At 51.6% G+C, this 17367-nt stretch overlaps 2 protein-coding genes across 2 annotated transcripts in view; one reads left to right on the top strand and one right to left on the bottom strand.

The window, feature by feature from the left end:
- The window catches only part of P2rx3 (purinergic receptor P2X 3), a 35387-nt gene extending 31575 nt beyond the window's left edge, over positions 1-3812 (bottom strand). The window contains exon 1 of the mRNA XM_051166472.1: positions 2929-3812. Within this exon, the coding sequence (XP_051022429.1) occupies positions 2929-3047 (119 nt within the window). The 5' untranslated portion in view covers positions 3048-3812. The remainder of the gene's footprint in view (positions 1-2928) is intronic.
- A 1267-nt stretch (positions 3813-5079) lies between these two features.
- Positions 5080-14042, top strand: Ssrp1 (structure specific recognition protein 1). The gene is made up of 16 exons (XM_051166377.1): positions 5080-5228; positions 5694-5866; positions 6183-6368; positions 7371-7476; positions 7739-7929; positions 8033-8263; positions 8388-8491; positions 8577-8705; positions 8940-9161; positions 9978-10050; positions 10437-10575; positions 10700-10745; positions 11916-12045; positions 12727-12986; positions 13516-13702; positions 13913-14042. Exons 2-16 carry the CDS (start codon positions 5813-5815, stop codon positions 13982-13984), a joined length of 2130 nt encoding a protein of 709 aa, XP_051022334.1. The 5' UTR covers positions 5080-5228; positions 5694-5812; the 3' UTR covers positions 13985-14042.
- The last annotated feature ends 3325 nt before the right edge of the window (positions 14043-17367 follow it).

Below are 17367 nucleotides of genomic sequence, written 5' to 3'. Positions count from 1 at the left end.
ACGTACCTGTGCTCCACACACCCCAAAACCCCCAAGTAAAATAAAATGTAAAAACAAAAGCAAAAACTGACAAACCCAGAAACCCAAACTTTTCACATTCTACTGTTCTAGGTAGTGCTATCTTTCTCCCACAGCTCTCCCACACCCACTCCTACTCCCTTTACTCCTTGGGCACGTCAGAGAGCTGAGATCTGCTCATGGTAGTCTTTCTCAGTCTCAGACACACACACACAAACATATACACACATACATATACAAACACACACATACACACACACAAACATATACACACATACATATACAAACACACACATACACACACATGCACACATACACATACACATACACACAAACACACACATACACACAAACACACACATACATACACACACAAACACACACACATACACACACAAACACATACAAACACACACATTAACACACACACACACATGCGCACACACACACATGCGCTCACACACACATGCGCGCACACACACACCACACACCACACACACACATGGACCTCCTTCTCAATCTTTAGTCTCTGTGGAAACAGAAGCTCTCATAGGATGCCACGTCTGATCTCTGTGCTTCCAGGAACCTTTCTGCACTCTAGCCTCTACCTCCACTAGCTTCTTTTCTTCCTCCCACAGACCCGTCTTCTTCCCTCCACAGAGATGGGTCCTTCACCTTGGGACCTCTTCCTTTCTTTTGCTCATCTGATTGCTACTACCCATCCTTCAGATCCTGGGTTAGACATGGCATTTCCAGAAGACTCCCCTCAGTTTCCCAGTGAAGCCAAGGGCCTCTGCTGTGGCAGCGCTTCTGATGTTGTGCACGCCTGTTTCAGACACTGCGAACACTGTGCATTTGTTTGGGAGCATCACTGGGTTAATATCCACCTCATGCCACATTCCCTGGCGTGAAAAGACCCTGTCTGCTTCTGTCCACTGCTCTACCCTCAGAGCCTAATAATGCCCGGCATGAAGGGATGCTTGATGCACTTATGCTAAATTAATCACAATGGATTCATGAAGTCACGTGGCCTTTGGGCTCCTATAAACAGAGATGGGCTTGGGCCAGGGGGCTGGGCTGCCGAGTGTGCTGATGTAACTGCAAGGCACAGTTCCACAGGGAGCTGTCAGGCTGAGAGATGGATGGGGTTGCATATGAAGACGCCAAAGAGCCGCTCTCGTGTTCCCTTGAGCAGGCTGGACTCAAGCCCCCAGCACTGGAGGATTCAATCTGACTCTGGTGAGGGGCAGCCAAGGGCAGTGCAGGGCTAAGGGAGGGGGCTAGTCCAGGAGACGTCTGTCTCTGTCTTCCATCAATGTCCCGCCTGGAGCCAGGAGAGCCAGGCCAGGTTAGGAATGTGCTGAAAAGGCTTTTACACTTATTTGGACCAATATACCATCCTGTGGTTATCAACAATCGAGGCAGAGAATGCATATGTAAACACTCTTAAGAACCAACTCAGCTGCAGAGTGCTCACCTAAGACGCACAAAGCCCGGGCTTCAACCTGCCATAAAACTGGCAATTCCAGCATTAGGATGAGTAAAAATTCAAGGTCACCTTCATCTATGTAGTAAGCTCAAGGCGAGCCTTGGATAAGACTCTGTCTCAAAAAACAAAAACTAAGCAAACTTGCTAACCAAAAAGAAACCAAATTTGAAGGGACTCGGAGCAGTCCCAAACACCTTTCTCAAAACTTCAACATAGTAGCGTCAAGGCCATTTAATCCTACGCCATAGCTTGAGTTCTTTCTGATGTCCGCCACACAAGGCTGTACCAAAAGCCGACAGGATCTCGTCAAACCCATGAGGCAAAAATCACTTTCAGAGAACCACATCTGCCCATCCATCCACACACACCCGAGCTTTCCACACTATTCCAACCTTTCAGCTCCAGCCACAAGCGCACAGGACGCATTCTTTGATTTGTCTGAATTAACTCATGACCTGGTCAGTGGCTTGCTGCCTTTCATAAATAGACTCAGTGTCTCAAGGAACGGCAAGCGACCACAGACCCACAAGCCAGGAAAGAAAACCCTTGAGGTTTTTGCCTGCATTTCCTGGTGCCAACCAGTGTGTAGACCACAAGAAGGACAGACCTGTGCTTACCTCCCAGCCATTGTTTGCTCAAGTCCCTTTACATACGCGTGCGGGGTGGGGTGGGGGTGGGGGTGGGAGGGTGGGGGTGTTTAGATCTTGCTGGCCTTGAGCAACCCCTTGCATGAGTCTTATGACACAGAGTCAGGTAGAGGTTAGAATTTACGCTTTTTTAAACAATGGGTACCATTTCTGCATTCTTGGGGAAGAGCCCCACACTAAGTCAGAAAAGCAACTTTTCTCTGTCCTTGAGTATCTGCTCCTTTCCGTACCTTGAGGGGCACTTCCCTCCTTTGTCCCACTCTCCAAGAGCAAGGATCTCTTGCGTTTTAAACCTCTCACCAACTAGCCCATGGCAGGAAATTCCTAAACTCTAAATTAAACCCAGCACTCTCCTTTCCTCCCTGGCTGGTTTTTCATCCACATTTCCTTCACGACATCAGCCCATCTCCCTGGTTTCGGTGCCTCCTTCCTATGTTGCTTATCTTCCTGAGAGGAATGGGGAAAAGTGGGGGAGAGGTCTGCCTTTTTGGGGGGCTGGGGAGGAATCCCTTTCCTGCCCAGGGAATGAACCCATATCCTTGGAGTGTGAATCTAGAATTGTTCTCCAACCCTGAAGAGTTACTGAGTGAAATAATCCACCTGAGAATGGGTCTGGATGGGAGTGGCAGAAGCCAATCCCGAGGACATGGCTCCCACAAATCAAAGTGTTTCCCAGAGAAACTCTGGAAGCTGCAGAGCAGTCTTGGGAAGTGGGGGGGGGGGAGGACGTCAGGAAGCCCTTCTGTCCTGGGACCTGCGGGATCACAGACTCACCCCACAAAGTAGGAGATGATCAGCAGTTGGACAGCTCGGTTGATGATGCCAATGGTCCAGCTCTTCACAACCACGGACTTGGTGGTCTCGTAGGTGAAGAAGTCTGATATACAGTTCATACTGAGCAAGTGCTCAGTGCCACTCAGAAGGGCTGTGGGTGACAGCCCAAGGAGAGAGGGGACCTTAGGACTGGGAGACAGAGATTAAGGTCTGGAGCCGACCCGCTTAGTGGGGCTTGAGGAAGGGAGCCGGTTCCTGTAAGCCAGGCAACTGTAGCCAGTGCCTAGCCTCTTTCTCCTCTTGACAATCTGGCTGCCAATAGTCCAAGGCCAGGGCGGCGGACCACCTTTTTATTCGCCTCCACTCCACTCCCCTGTGATGTCACAGCAGGGGTGGGGTCTCCAATCCTGGGCTCCAGATTGCCTGGGATGCAGCTGGCTAGGGCCCTCTGGGATTCGCGTTTTATCTGCACTCTGTCTACTGTTTCTATTCTGTTCTCTTATGCTGTGTCTCTCTCCCACAGCTTGCCAGCTGCTTTGTAGTCTCCAAAGCCCCTTGTAACAGCCCATTCCTGAGCTTGCTCATCTGTCTGAGCCAAGAACTCCACTTTGAGTGTCTGCTCATTTCTACCTAATAGCGCAAATGGGGAGAAAGGGTTCTTGACAATTCTAGTCTCCTGGGAGGAAGAGTCACACATTTCCTACCATCCCCTCCTTTCCGCCCTCCAGAATCTCATTAAGTTGCTTAGCTGGTCTCAAACTTGCTATGTTGCTATGATTCAAATTCACAATTCCTCTGCCTCAGTCTCAGAGGGCTGTGACTACAGGTTTTACTACTGCAAAGTGGAAAGTCACTTATTTCTAGCTTCAGTTGACAGCAGTGGTTGAAACTCTTCTAATTGTACTGAGATAACCGAATGCTCTCTTTTTTTTACTGTGAGATTATTCAAATCTTTTGGTGGGGGGGTCTGTGATCTTGAAAGGTTGAGGCTGTTTTAACCACCTTCAGCAGTCTCCTCAAATTCCAGAACTGTGCTGCACTAACAGTCAGTTCTAGTTACATATCTTAAGCCTGGTTAGACTTTGCTAACTTGTGCCAGCAATAGCAGTATTTAACCCAATGGTTAAAGCCACAAGTACTGGGTGACAAGAATGCATTTTGATTACCTCATATACTAGGATTGAGCCAGCAAGTCGGTGCAGTGATTTTCAGAGAAACCGAGTTTAAATATCCTTTCTTTATGCAGGATATATGCTAGCCACCACTTTAAACCCCGGACCCTCACGACTATAAGAGGCTCATGTTAAAGAATCAGAGTTCTAGGTTCCAGCTTTGATGCCAATGCGCTGACACCCTGGGCAAATCTTTTTGTGGGTCTCATTTTTCTCATCTGCAAAATGAGAAAGGGAGAGATCAACTCAAGCGTCTCTTTCAGACCCGGCTTCCGATTTTGTGAGGTGCACTCTGGTGCTATGTGAGGCCATTCGGACTTCTGCCAATTCAAGCTGATGTGGTTTCAAGTAAGTTCTAGCTCAAAGGTAAATCTGACACCGGCACTTGAACTTAATGCGGCCATCTGCTAGGCTCTTCCCACACAAATTAGAGATATGGATGGGATGGTGTTGGGGGTGGAAGGTGAACTCATTTCAGAAAGCATCTGATCCACACGCCAGGGTTCAGCTAGAAAGCAAGCACAGTCACCGATACCCGCATTCCCTTTGCAGCTAGTGGTGGTGGTGGTGGTGGTGGTGGTGGTGGTGGTGGTGGTGGTGGTGGTGGGGGGGGCGGCGGGTGTCATTTCTGGCAGCGGCTCTGTATTTTTCTTGTTTAACAGACTCCTTCCTAGACTATTTCACAGGAGGGAGGGGCATGCATGATTCCAACACACATACACCCTGAAAGCCTGATAAAAACTACATAATCTCCCTTCGGAATCTATTCTTTGAAGAGCGGCTCGTAACTTTCCAAAGAGCGCTCCCGTTTTCTAGCGAAGAATCCAGCCGCGTGGGGCTTCATAACAAGACCCTCACTTCAGTGGCCTGCGGGGGGGAGAGGGGGGGGGGGGGAACGGGGGGCATACCGACGCTCTAGGCTACTGTCCCGTTGGTCGGCCCGGATGGTGTCTTTCTAGCCGGGTCTTCCTCTCTATGGTCCGTGCGCGACTTCCGGTGGCGGGACGCGGGACCGCGCACGCGGGAAAAGCTTCCTCGGCATCCCCTCCCCCGCGTCCCTACCCCCTCCCCGCGTCCTCCTGCGCCCACCGCCGGCGCTGTGCGGTCGCGAGGCTGCAGCTCGAAGAGGTGGGTGGTCGCGATCCCCGGGCCCCGGGTGTGCACGGCCCCGGCTCCCCCGCGGGACGCCCGATGTGGATCGTTCCGCGTTCAAATTCGCCGGCAGTGGACTAATCCATTTTAAGAGGAAGGGGAGAAACGTGTATCCAGAGGTCCTTGGGGGTGGTGGGATCGCTGGCATCTTGGACAGTACCTTCCGAGCAGAGTTGAGGTGTGCTCTGTGAGGAGATCCCAGGGTTCCGCCGATTGTTGCCGTGCTTGGCGGTGGAACGTCCCGGGAGGGTGTCGGGGTGGGGTGTAAGTGCCGCCACAGGCCTGGTTCTGCACCCAGGGTCCTGGGCTTTGGCCTCAGGAGCGCCGCCGAGCCGGGCTGTAAGATCCCCTAACCCTGAGACGTTTCAGGCACAGCTACCCATGGGTGAGCGGAGTAAAGTGGCGTCTTTTCTTGCTTATCGACCTCTTTCCCGAATTCAGATTCCCACCCTGCTGAGCATCTTGTACACCTAACCAGGAACTGGGACTCAGCTCCCAGAAAAGGGTTCGTTTTCTCTGGTGCAGCCTAGGGCTCCGCGCTCAGGCCACCACGGGTGAACATGGCAGAGACACTGGAGTTCAACGACATCTTCCAGGAGGTGAAAGGGTCCATGGTGAGAATGCCTTGGGCTTTTAATAAAGGCGGAGAGAGGGAAGAGTTCGTGTCCATTAACGAAAGCTTTGGAAATAGTGCATCTAGTGTTTCCCCAAGTGAAAAACAGCAACTAAGTCTCAAGAGTTATGTGTGTGATCTTGAGTTTGAAGGGATTGCATGTGGAGTTCTATCCTAAATCCCTGAGTTAAAAACCTGGTTTCACTCCCTGACCTTTGGTAATCTGGCCAGCCTGCAACACCAAATGGGTGGAGGGGTAAAATGGACCGGCCACAACACTGTATCCTGTTCTGAATTTGGGTCTGTATTTTGGTCAGAATGATGGGAGGCTGCGATTGAGCCGTCAGGGTATCATCTTTAAGAACAGCAAGACGGGCAAAGTGGACAACATCCAGGCCGGGGAGTTGACGGAAGGCATCTGGCGCCGGGTAGCTTTGGGCCACGGACTTAAGCTGCTCACAAAGAGTGGGCATGCCTACAAGTACGACGGCTTCCGAGAATCGGTGAGAGGCCTTGCTGCTGCTACCGTCCCCGTTTGTAACTGCCCTGTCTCGGTCATGTTTAGTCTTCTAGAGACAGATAATCGTGGCATTTGCACATGTGGGTTCCTTGGAGCAGGGCTGTTGGAGACTGGTGCTCTCTCTGTACTCAGAGCCCACGTCTTGTTGATTTCTTTGTGCCTGGACTGGAGATGGTTTTCTGTCACCTTAATTTAGGTAGTGGTTTCCACTTGCTCCTTCTGACCTCGTGCAGATTGTTAGCTTGACGTTCTAGGCTTTTGCTTTTCCATTTTGAGCTGCTTGAGTTCCTTGGTTTTAATATCTGCTTTCATCAAAAGAGCACTTACACAAAGTTTAACAACAGCAAGGAGGTACACACATCTGGGAATGTTAAGTCCCTTTACTACTCCTAGCCTGAAGCCCAGATATAAAAGATAACAAAAACATTTTTATTTATTATACTTTATTTTATGTGTATGACGCTTTGCTAGCATGTGTACCTGGGCACCATGTGCATGCCTGGTGCCCTCAGCTCAGAAGGCCCTGAAACTGGAGTTATAGACAGTGAGCCACCCTGTGGGTTCTTTCAACAGGTCTTGTGCTAAGAACAAGTACTCTCAACCACTGAGCCATCAGGTCTTTGGCACTTAAACAGTTTTAAGAGTAAAGGCTGAGAGAAGGAAATAGGCTTGGAAGAAGGAGATCCCTGAGATGTGGAAACTGAGGCTCTTAACAGCATTCTGGGTGCTAGAACCAAGCTTTCAGCCTAGCCTTGATGGCTCTTGTGGGGCTAAGAGCACCTGTTTCTCAGAAACAGCCTCCAGGAACAAGTAAAGTTTTTAAAAAACACAGAGTTGATACACTCAGTCAGCTGTGGTTTCTGAGAGAGGATATATTGGTGGGCTTTTTCAGAACCAGAGAATGGCAGGACCTTTTAAGTTGTGCTAAGTTCCACAGGGTTTTTGTTTTTAAACTGGGATTGCACTTTCTCCCTTCAATTTACAGGAGTTTGAGAAACTCTCTGATTTCTTCAAAACTCACTATCGCCTCGAGCTAATGGAGAAGGATCTGTGTGTGAAGGGCTGGAACTGGGGGGCAGTGAAGTTTGGGGGTAAGTGTGGAAGATTGAGGGAGAAGGTAGGATGTAGAGGGCCGCTGCTGTTGCCGTGTCGACTCTTTGCTCTAATTTCTAATTCCAGTCTTCGTGTTTCACGTGTATTTATCTAGCATGCATGCATAGTCTAATGGGCACTGTGGCTGGTCTTGGTACAGTGTGCACGAAGGTTTTCCAATGCTCCTGGACCTCAGGGCTGGTGGGGATGCTTCTGCAGGCTCTCGAGGAGTGTGCACTTTGATAAGCCCTTTCCTCACAGGACAGCTGCTTTCTTTTGACATTGGTGATCAACCAGTCTTTGAGATACCCCTAAGCAATGTGTCCCAGTGTACAACGGGCAAGAATGAGGTGACCCTGGAATTTCACCAAAATGACGACGCTGAAGTGTCTCTCATGGAGGTGCGCTTTTACGTCCCTCCCACGCAGGAAGATGGTGTGGACCCTGTAGAGGTGAGGCGTCTGCTTCTCGGGTGGCTAGATGTTGCTGTCTGAGCTTTTGCTGGTTGTCCCAGGAGCAGAGGGCTGCTGTTTGATTGCTCGTGTGTGTTTGCAGGCCTTTGCCCAGAACGTTTTGTCAAAGGCAGACGTGATCCAGGCCACTGGAGATGCCATCTGCATCTTCCGGGAGCTGCAGTGTTTGACTCCTCGTGGTCGTTACGATATCCGGATCTACCCTACCTTTCTACATCTGCATGGCAAGACCTTTGACTACAAGATCCCCTACACCACAGTTCTCCGTCTCTTCCTGCTGCCCCACAAAGATCAGAGACAGATGTTCTTTGTGGTGAGCAAAAACCCCAGGAGTGTCTGGATTTTGCCTAAGTCTTTAGTAGATAGAGGTTATTGATGCCTAGAGTTCTGTATTTAGTCACCTGGGGCTCAAAACCTTGTTCATGTGTCCTTTTCAGATCAGCCTGGATCCACCTATTAAGCAGGGCCAAACCCGTTACCACTTCCTGATCCTCCTCTTCTCCAAGGACGAGGACATCTCCTTGACCCTCAACATGAGCGAGTGAGTGGCTTGCTGCACTTCTTCCTTGCCGCTGTCCGTGCAGGAGGCAGGCCTGCCATTGGACTCCACCTCGCTTTGTTTGTAGGGAAGAAGTGGAGAAGCGCTTTGAGGGACGGCTCACCAAGAACATGTCAGGATCCCTCTACGAGATGGTCAGCCGGGTCATGAAAGCACTTGTGAACCGTAAAATCACAGTCCCAGGCAACTTCCAAGGGTAAGAATATGTCCGAGGTCCTGACCTGCTGAGGATGGGGGTGGGGAGGGATCGGGCGGGAAATGTCCTGTTGCCTCAGTAAAGGAACTTGCCTGTGACAGTATGCACATAGGAACCTGTGTGCCCTTGTGGTGGCTGGCACCTTAGTGGGAGTGACTTCTGAGAGCCTGGTATTAGATGTCCTTGGGCTCAGCTGTGGTCGGTGCTGATGATGCTCCCTGTGTCCTCCGCCAGGCACTCAGGAGCCCAGTGCATCACCTGCTCCTATAAGGCCAGCTCGGGGCTCCTGTACCCCCTGGAGCGGGGCTTCATCTACGTGCACAAGCCCCCTGTGCACATCCGCTTCGATGAGATCTCTTTCGTCAACTTTGCCCGCGGCACCACAACGACGCGTTCCTTCGACTTCGAAATCGAGACCAAGCAGGGCACTCAGTACACCTTCAGCAGCATAGAGCGGTGAGGGCCTCCTCCTGCCTCCCGGTCCGGGGCCTCTGGGCCTGTGATCGGACTGTTCTAACTGAGTTGAATTTTTCTTTCAACTTCTCTGAGATCTGGTCCTTCAGTACTCAGACTGGGAATGTATCCATCACTTTCTTCTGTCCTTAGAAAGATTTTTTTTTAAAGATTTATTTATTTATTTTGATGTATACAGTTCTCTGCCTGCAAGTACACCTGCACACCAGAAGAGAAGAGGGCATCAGATCACATTATTGATGGTTGTGAGCTGCCATGTTGTTGCTGGGAATTGAACTCAGGACGTCTGGAGGAGCAGTCAGTGCTCTTAACCTCTGAGCCATCTCTCCAGCCCAGAAAAGTTATTTATTTATTTATTTATTATGAAAACTATATGTTGGTTTTAGCCCATTCTTCTCCACTGCCCCCATGATTGAAATATTATCTCTTTCTCTCCTAGAATGAGCTCTGTGCTGAGGAACATAGCAGCTAATGCTTATTGACTACTCAACCTTAGGCTAAACATTTTATAGACATCTGTGTGTTTAACCCTCATAGCAATCCTGTGAAGGCTAAAGTGCAGACCAGTAAAAAGACGAAAGCTCCCTTTCCATGACACCCTGCTCTGTGCCTCTTTGGTGGTTAGCTGTGCCTCTGCCTGCCTTTTCTGTCCCAGATCTCCAGGGCTGTACCTAACTGATATCCTGCACAGTGTAGCCGTGCGCTCCAGCCCCACCCAGCCTGTTGGGATCAGAACATCATTTAGCCCACCTGAGTTGGTCCTAACCCTCTGTCGATGCTGTTCCTCTCCCTTCACAGGGAGGAGTATGGAAAGCTGTTCGATTTTGTCAATGCAAAGAAGCTCAACATCAAAAACAGAGGATTGAAAGAGGTATCTGTGGGAAGGACGCGCCTCTGCTGTTCTTTCTGTAGAGGAGAAAGGAGCAGACACTTGGTGGCTTCTTTCTCACTCTTTCTTCTCTTCTTACCCTTATAGAAAAAAGAGGTGCGTGTGGCTCCTTCCCCTTCCTGAGCAGGTTCTCTCTGCATGGCCTTAGATCAGTCTATGCAGCCTCGTAGGAGCCAGTGTGGGGCCAGGAAAGGGAAGCGCTTGGATTAACTCAGTCTAGAGGCCCTGCATGTTGCCTGTGTGAACATTCCCGCTCACAGTCTCCTGGGAGCTGCTGCTCTGGTTTCACAGGCGTGGGGAAATGCTTTGGAGTGTTGCGGAGCTCTCGCTTGACCATCATGGCTGACACTCACCTCTTCCCTGGCTAGGGCATGAACCCAAGCTATGACGATTATGCCGACTCTGATGAAGACCAGCATGATGCCTATTTGGAGAGGATGAAGGAGGAGGGCAAGATCCGGGAGGAGAATGCCAATGACAGCAGTGACGAGTCAGGAGAGGAAACTGGTGGGCTAGCCTCTGTTCTGGGGCCTGGCAGGCAGGATCTGCCCTGTGGCCTGGGCTGGGTGTCTGGGAAAGGGGCGGGACTTCCACTGGAGTGGAAGTTGATGCCATGTGTGTTCTTCCTCAGATGAGTCCTTCAACCCTGGTGAAGAGGAAGAAGATGTGGCAGAGGAGTGAGTTTTGATTGGGCCTCAGAGGAATAAGATTATGGCCCGTAAATTTAAGTTATTTCTCATGTCCCAGGGTCAGCCAGTGGTCCAAGATGGAAAAGTGGCCTCCAGTGAAGTGGCACATGAAAGTTTTGAGACGGTGTCAAGGAATTTAATAGTGCATAGCATGCTTTGAAACCAGAGAAATGGAAAGAGAGCGGGAGTGAGACCTAGTGCTTGCACACGTCGGGAGTCCTCACTTGCCAGTGACAGTCGTATCCTTGTGCTACCGACAGTTGAGGCTCACCCTGGCTCCAGAGTTGGCTTGTGTTTTACTTCGTGTAGCTGGAGGGTGCAGGGATGTGGTTGACCATGGGCACTGCTGTATCTTGGTGCTCAGAAGCTGTGGGGTCCGTGCCCCTCGGAAGCTCTAGACAGGCTTAATGTGGGTAGCTTAACACCCGGAAGCACCTCTTCCTGAACAGCAGAGTGAGCAGTGTGCTCTCTGGCCAGCTGCCCCTTCCTGTGCTGGAGATAGTTAATATGCGCAGGGCTTTGGTGGACCAGAACCACCCTCTGACCCTGCAGTTGGAATGAGCCCCATCCCTGGTGAAAACTGAGATTGTTGATCCAGAGAGATTGGACAGCAAAATCAAAACCAAGTTGTGAACATTCAGAAGCCCACTAGTTTTGCTCACAAAGGCTAATGCACAGGTGCTTATGAAGTGCTTTGGGAACTGTCCAGCAGTGGGCAGGTGTCTGTTGGACAGAACAGTCAGGCTTAGGGACTGGTGTCAGTTGAGGCTGGGTTTCCTCACTTTTTAGGGCTGTCTCTATCAGAAAAGATTGGAGTATACGTTGATTTGATGAAGTCAACTTGTGAGGCAGGCTAGCAGGAGACAGTCGGGTATACTAGAGGGCGGAAGTGGAGAAGAACTGGCTTAGAGCAGAAGAGCCCACTGAAACATTTGTTTTTCATTGATTCAATCAGTAACCTTTTGTGGTGGCTGGTGTGAGAAGGGATGTTGGAGCCATCTTAGTAAAGGACAGGAAGCTGGGGTGGCAGTCAGTGGTGGAGGCCTTCCTTGGGACTTCCTCCCTTGGCCCTTTCTGGGCAGATGTGTAGATTTCTGTTCTTCTACCTCTGTGCCTGGCCTCCCTCCTGAGTCTGCCCTCCTTCCCTCACTCCGGCAGGTTTGACAGCAATGCCTCCGCCAGCTCCTCCAGTAATGAGGGTGACAGCGACCGAGAAGAGAAGAAGCGGAAACAGCTCAAAAGGGCCAAGATGGCCAAGGATCGCAAGAGCCGCAAGAAGTCGTCAGAGGTACAGACTCCTCTGGATTGGAGAGTGCATGTGTTGTCTCCATGTTGTGTTTCCTTTCTCCTTGGCACCACCAGTGGATGCTGTTGATATTGCTGGGTTTTGTAGGCTCATTATGGCTTTGGTAGGCATTTTCTAAGTTTTTCTTTTGTGTCCTGATATACTTTGTTTCTTGACGATCTGGGTTTTTTTTGTTTTTTTATGTTTGTTTGTCTGATGTTAATATTTTTGGGAAATTGTATACCCTTAGTGTCCTGTGGTTGTATTCGATTCCCCGTTTTCCTTTGTCCCCTCCCCTGAACTCCTGAACTAGTTGCTCTATTACTTTGGTTTGTGCCCCGTGAGTTTAGTGAGGATTGCTTGTACAGCGTGGGTCTTCTTTAGCCATGTTTCCTTGGCCTTGGTGATGTAGATGTTCAATTTAGGACTGACCCCTTGACTGCCCCTGATTGTCAGCACTGTGCCCAGATGTGAGTCTCCAGGTCTGAATTAGGAGACGTCCTGCCTCTGCCCCAGGGGATCTCTTTGAAGAGGAAAAGTTGCCATGCCTGCCCTTAGGGCTGTGCCTGTGTAACTCAGTACTATTTAGTTCTTCCTGCATCTCTTCCCTCTCTAGGCACTTCTTTGGGGAGACTTTGGGGTAGGATGGGATGGCTGGTGCCATTTGGGTTCTTCCTCATGTAGGTGAAGAAGGGGAAGGATCCAAATGCCCCGAAGAGGCCTATGTCTGCGTACATGCTGTGGCTGAATGCCAGCCGCGAGAAGATCAAGGCAGATCACCCTGGCATCAGCATCACCGACCTTTCCAAGAAGGCAGGCGAGATCTGGAAGGGGATGTCCAAAGAGAAGAAAGAGGAGTGGGAGCGCAAGGCTGAGGACGCGCGGAGGGAGTATGAGAAGGCCATGAAGGAGTACGAAGGAGGAAGGGGCGAATCCTCTAAAAGGTGAGCCTTGAGATCAAAATGGCCACTAACTGCTTTTTTAGCAGTTTTTTTTTTTTTTTCCAGGTCAGAATTGAGAGTTGTGACACATGTTCCTGACAGCAGTTGGTGGCAGTTCTTCAACCCCTGAATGCCCTTGCCAAGCATGAGTGTGGTGTGGGCTATTGAGGCTGGGGGATAAATATGGCCCATTTTCCTAGGTCAGTCTTATTTGATGTAATAGAATGGTCTAGAAGAAAGTATTTTTGTGAAGCTTAATACAAAGTCCACCTGAGCTTTTAAATAAGACAAAAATGTCAGGTAAGTTTTGCATAGGAGTTGCTTCAGGCTGTGAGCCTGGTTTTTCTGTGTCACTCACGTGTTACCGTTTCCTTTCCTGCACTTTGGGCTGACAGCTGACATTACATTTGCCGTGGTGAGAATAGTGTGTGGCTGGTACTGGGGAAAGTCATCACTAAAGCTAGGAGAGATGTGGTCTGTCTGGTAATGTGGGGAGCCTAATGCCTGGCTTCTTTCCATGCTCCTAATCTAGGGACAAGTCTAAGAAGAAAAAGAAAGTCAAAGCAAAGATGGAAAAAAAATCCACTCCCTCTAGGGGTTCATCATCCAAGTCTTCATCAAGGCAGCTGAGTGAGAGCTTCAAAAGCAAAGAGTTTGTGTCCAGTGACGAGAGCTCTTCAGGGGAGAACAAGAGCAAAAAGAAGAGGAGGCGGAGCGAGGTTAGGACTGTGGGGTTGGGGGCCTTGTATGTCCGGGTGGGTAAGACCTGGGTGTGGTTGGTCTGTAGAGCAGTGAGTGGACGGTCGGCTTCTGAGGTTTCATGAGTGTAGGAGCTGTGAGGGGAGGTAGACAATAGAGCCCTTCACCAAAGAGCCTGGGAAGGCAGCTGGAACTCTACACGGTTACCCTAAGGGAACTTTGGTTTTCAGGACTCTGAGGAGGAGGAACTGGCCAGTACTCCCCCAAGCTCAGAGGACTCTGCCTCAGGATCTGACGAGTAGAGGAAGAGGGTGGTTGCTCTGCCCTGTCACATCTCCAGGCTCCCCACTCACGCTGGCTTCAGACCCTCATGTCGGCCTTGGATTCTGTGCCATCCAAGCAACTGCTCCTGGTGGCTTCTACTTGTCTGAGGCTTCGAGGGGACCACCGATGCTTTGCAAGGACAGCTCCTTGTAATGGAGAGAGACTGGGCAGCAGTGTGTTCCCATCTGCTTGCAGCGCATTGAAGGATCCAAGTCCTTGTCCTACTTTCCTACTTTCCTGACTGTCGGGCTAACGCTGCTTCCTGTCCTGCTCAAAGCGGCTGCAGCTGCGGTCGTGTGAAGTGAGGCCCGTAGCTCCTAATAGAGTCCGATTTCTACCTTTATTTTGTATTTCTGGTCTGTGAAATCAGTTTAATAAAGGGAACTGACTTTGGAAACAATGTCCTTATGTCTCCTTTACTGCTTTGCATGTACTGTTTACCTTTCCTGACTGGGCAGGGCCTTCTGTCCAGCTGGGAAGGAAGTCTCCAGGTACCTCCTGTCCTTCCCAGCTGGACAAGCATTAGTTTTCATCTTTGTCTTTGGAGCTTGCCACCTGAGAGTCAAGAAATGAGTGCTGATCTGATTAGGAAGCCTCTCGCAGTTCTCTCGCCCCTCCCCCCCCCCCCCCCCCCCCCCCCCCGCGTGTGTGTCTGAGCTCCATTCTTAATCACCTTAGGAGTCAAGGGTCTTACAAGGCTTGAGATAATAGAGTGAGGATCAACTCTCCTGTCTGGTGTCGGGAGTGGAAACCTGAGTCAGGACGATTGCTGAGGATCAGTTTATGAAGTTTATAAGTGTAAGAAGATTCTGAGAAGGGGGAGCTACAAAATTTTGTGTTTGGGAACTGTATCCAAAAGATCTTACAGGAGACATAACGCGAGGTGGGAAAAGCTACCCCACTTCTCACAGTGGCTCGGAATCTGAGTTTATCCACGTGGGGTGGCCACGTCCTTTGCTCTCTCAGGAAGACTCAGGTGTAACAGGAAGCCTCTTCAGTCCGCCAACGGTTTCCTTCGTGCGGCCCGCGCTCTATGGTGCTGTAATCAGTGCCGGCTCAGGGAAAGCTGTCCAGGGCGGTTTCCTCTCTAGGCAGTCATCTCGCTGGCACTGGGGTAAAATTGCGTCAGTTTCGCCTAAGTCTGACTCAGGACCGGCCCCTCTTTTACAAGGTCATGAATAATTATGTGGGACCTGTGCTTGTTTGCATAATGTGCGCGGGACTCCACTGCGGCCTCTCTTCCCACTCCCGTTTTTTTTTTTTTTTTGCTACGTGAATATTCATGAGCGACATGGAGGCGTGGTCCTGGGCGGGGCTAGGGGAGGGGCCCCGGGGCTTGCACTAGCTCGGTCCCGCGGTGACGGTGGTGGCGGCGGCAGCGGTCACCGGCGTCGGGGTGCCTAGCAGAACAGAGCCGGTCCCGGCGGAGCGCGTGAGTGCGCGGCGGCCGAGGGGGGCGGGGTCTGGGGATGAGGGCAGAGAGAAGGGCAAGGAAAGAACCCGGCGCCTAGCAGCTGGAACCTCAGGTTGGGGCGGCGGCGGCGGCGGCGGCGGTGGCGGGGGTTCGGGGGTGGGGGGCTCACCAGGAAAGTTTGCGAGGGCCTGGGGCGCTGGGGACGCTCGGGCGCTGCGGAGCGGGCGCGTGTGTGCGGGGGTGGAGGGCGCCAGTGCCGGCAGCCAGAAGAAAGGGGGAGAGGCGAGGGTGGGGCGGGGCCGGGGGCGGGCGGAGCTGCTTGAGGGACCCCTCTCCTGCATCTGCCCTCACCAGCCCCCTTCCCTGGCTTTCCACGGCACGCCCCCAGCCACCCCATGCCTCCCCCACCGCATCCTCAGTGCCAGTCCTCGGTGTGTTCCTTCACGGGCTGCTTGGCATCTCTCGCTGTCCTCGGCTGCTGCCGCCCCCTCCTCCTCCACCCTGGGCTGCTCCTCCTCTTCTGCTGGCCGCTTGGTGTCCGTAAGCTCCCCACGGAGGCCCTCCAAACGGCCCCTTGCCCTGGGCTGTTCCGTCTTCCTAATGGTCCCCGTCTTCCAACACTTATCCCTCCAGACTGCACTAGCCGCACATCCAGCGGGAGACCTTTGGGGACGACCCTGCCTGCCCTCAGGCCCCTCTGGGTGCCTGTCCAGGGCTGGGGCTACCTAGGTCCTTCCCATCCTTTGGGGGCAACCTCCACTCCCAGGGCTGCCTGGCTTCCCTGGACCACTAAGGGTGGGGAGTTCTCGAGGCACTGCGATTCTGCAGCTTACGGCCATGGCCTTGGTTACCTGGGGCTCCTGGCTGGGGCCTGTCTACTGTAGCCACCTTCCCTGTTGGGAACCTGTTTTCCTCTCTGCAGCCCCTTATAACCGCAGAGGTGTTCATCCAGCCCCCAGGTGAGAGGGTCTTTCAGTTCTGGACTAGTTTTTCTCCATTTCCAACCACCCACACCATATCCCTTGTAATAATGCTCAAGGACAAGGACACAGTCTTGTGTATTTTTAATTTTATTTTGTTCTGTCATCCCTCCGCCCTCGTGAGTTATTCTCCCACGCACGAGGGACACAGCCGGCGATATTTGGCTGATCAGCTGATTGGCATTGACAGTGTTAACGCCCATACATACCTCCTCGAAATCAGCTGGGACAGGGTCAAGGGGACGGGGGGGGGGGGGGGGGGGGAATACCTTTTGCAAAGACTGAGTACCGCAGGGGTTTTAGAATTGAGGCCTGTCTTCTCAGAACAGCTGGAGTGGGAGGGGGAACGTTGAGGTTGCACCCCTGTGAGGCTTGGGTTGCCCTCCAGGGCTGTGTGCTTTCCTCCATGTGTCTGGCAGCTTCTCCCTTGCTTTTGAACTGGAGGGGCTGTGCTCTCTATTAACCAGGCTGCAGAGCCTGAGGGGGTCTTGTGGGTGGGAGGGTGCTTCAAGCAGCCAGGGTGGGAACTGAGGGGGTGGAGTGCCTGAAGAACCCGCGGTGGTGACTTGAGGTTGGGGGGGGGGTGTCATGAAGGAATGCAGCCTCGGGTAGGGGGAGAGGTAGAGATGGTTACCAAGGATGTTAGTTTGGTGACACACTGAATGTGGCCACATTAATAACGGCCAAGTGTTACTTATCGCTCCCGTGCTTGCTATTTTGCATGCGTTTGTCTGGCTTGAAACTCAGGTCTTGATACCCCGTTTTTTTCAAATACGGAACCAGCCTTAGAGAAGTGGTCGCACAGCTCTAAAGTGATGTAGACCCCTTTAGCTGTTAAATCTTACAACACCATGTCCAGAAGCCCCCCTCACAGGCTACTGCCATATGGCTGTCATCTGGTTTAATTTGTTCTGACCCCTCAAAACTTCTGTAGGCCCTTCTCCAGGCTGGTGATGCACACACATTC

Source organism: Acomys russatus, chromosome 24 (assembly GCF_903995435.1).
Source record: "Acomys russatus chromosome 24, mAcoRus1.1, whole genome shotgun sequence".
Taxonomy (NCBI): Eukaryota; Metazoa; Chordata; class Mammalia; order Rodentia; family Muridae; genus Acomys; species Acomys russatus.
Note: the sequence above shows the minus strand (reverse complement) of the source record. Positions and strands in the feature narration are given on the sequence as shown.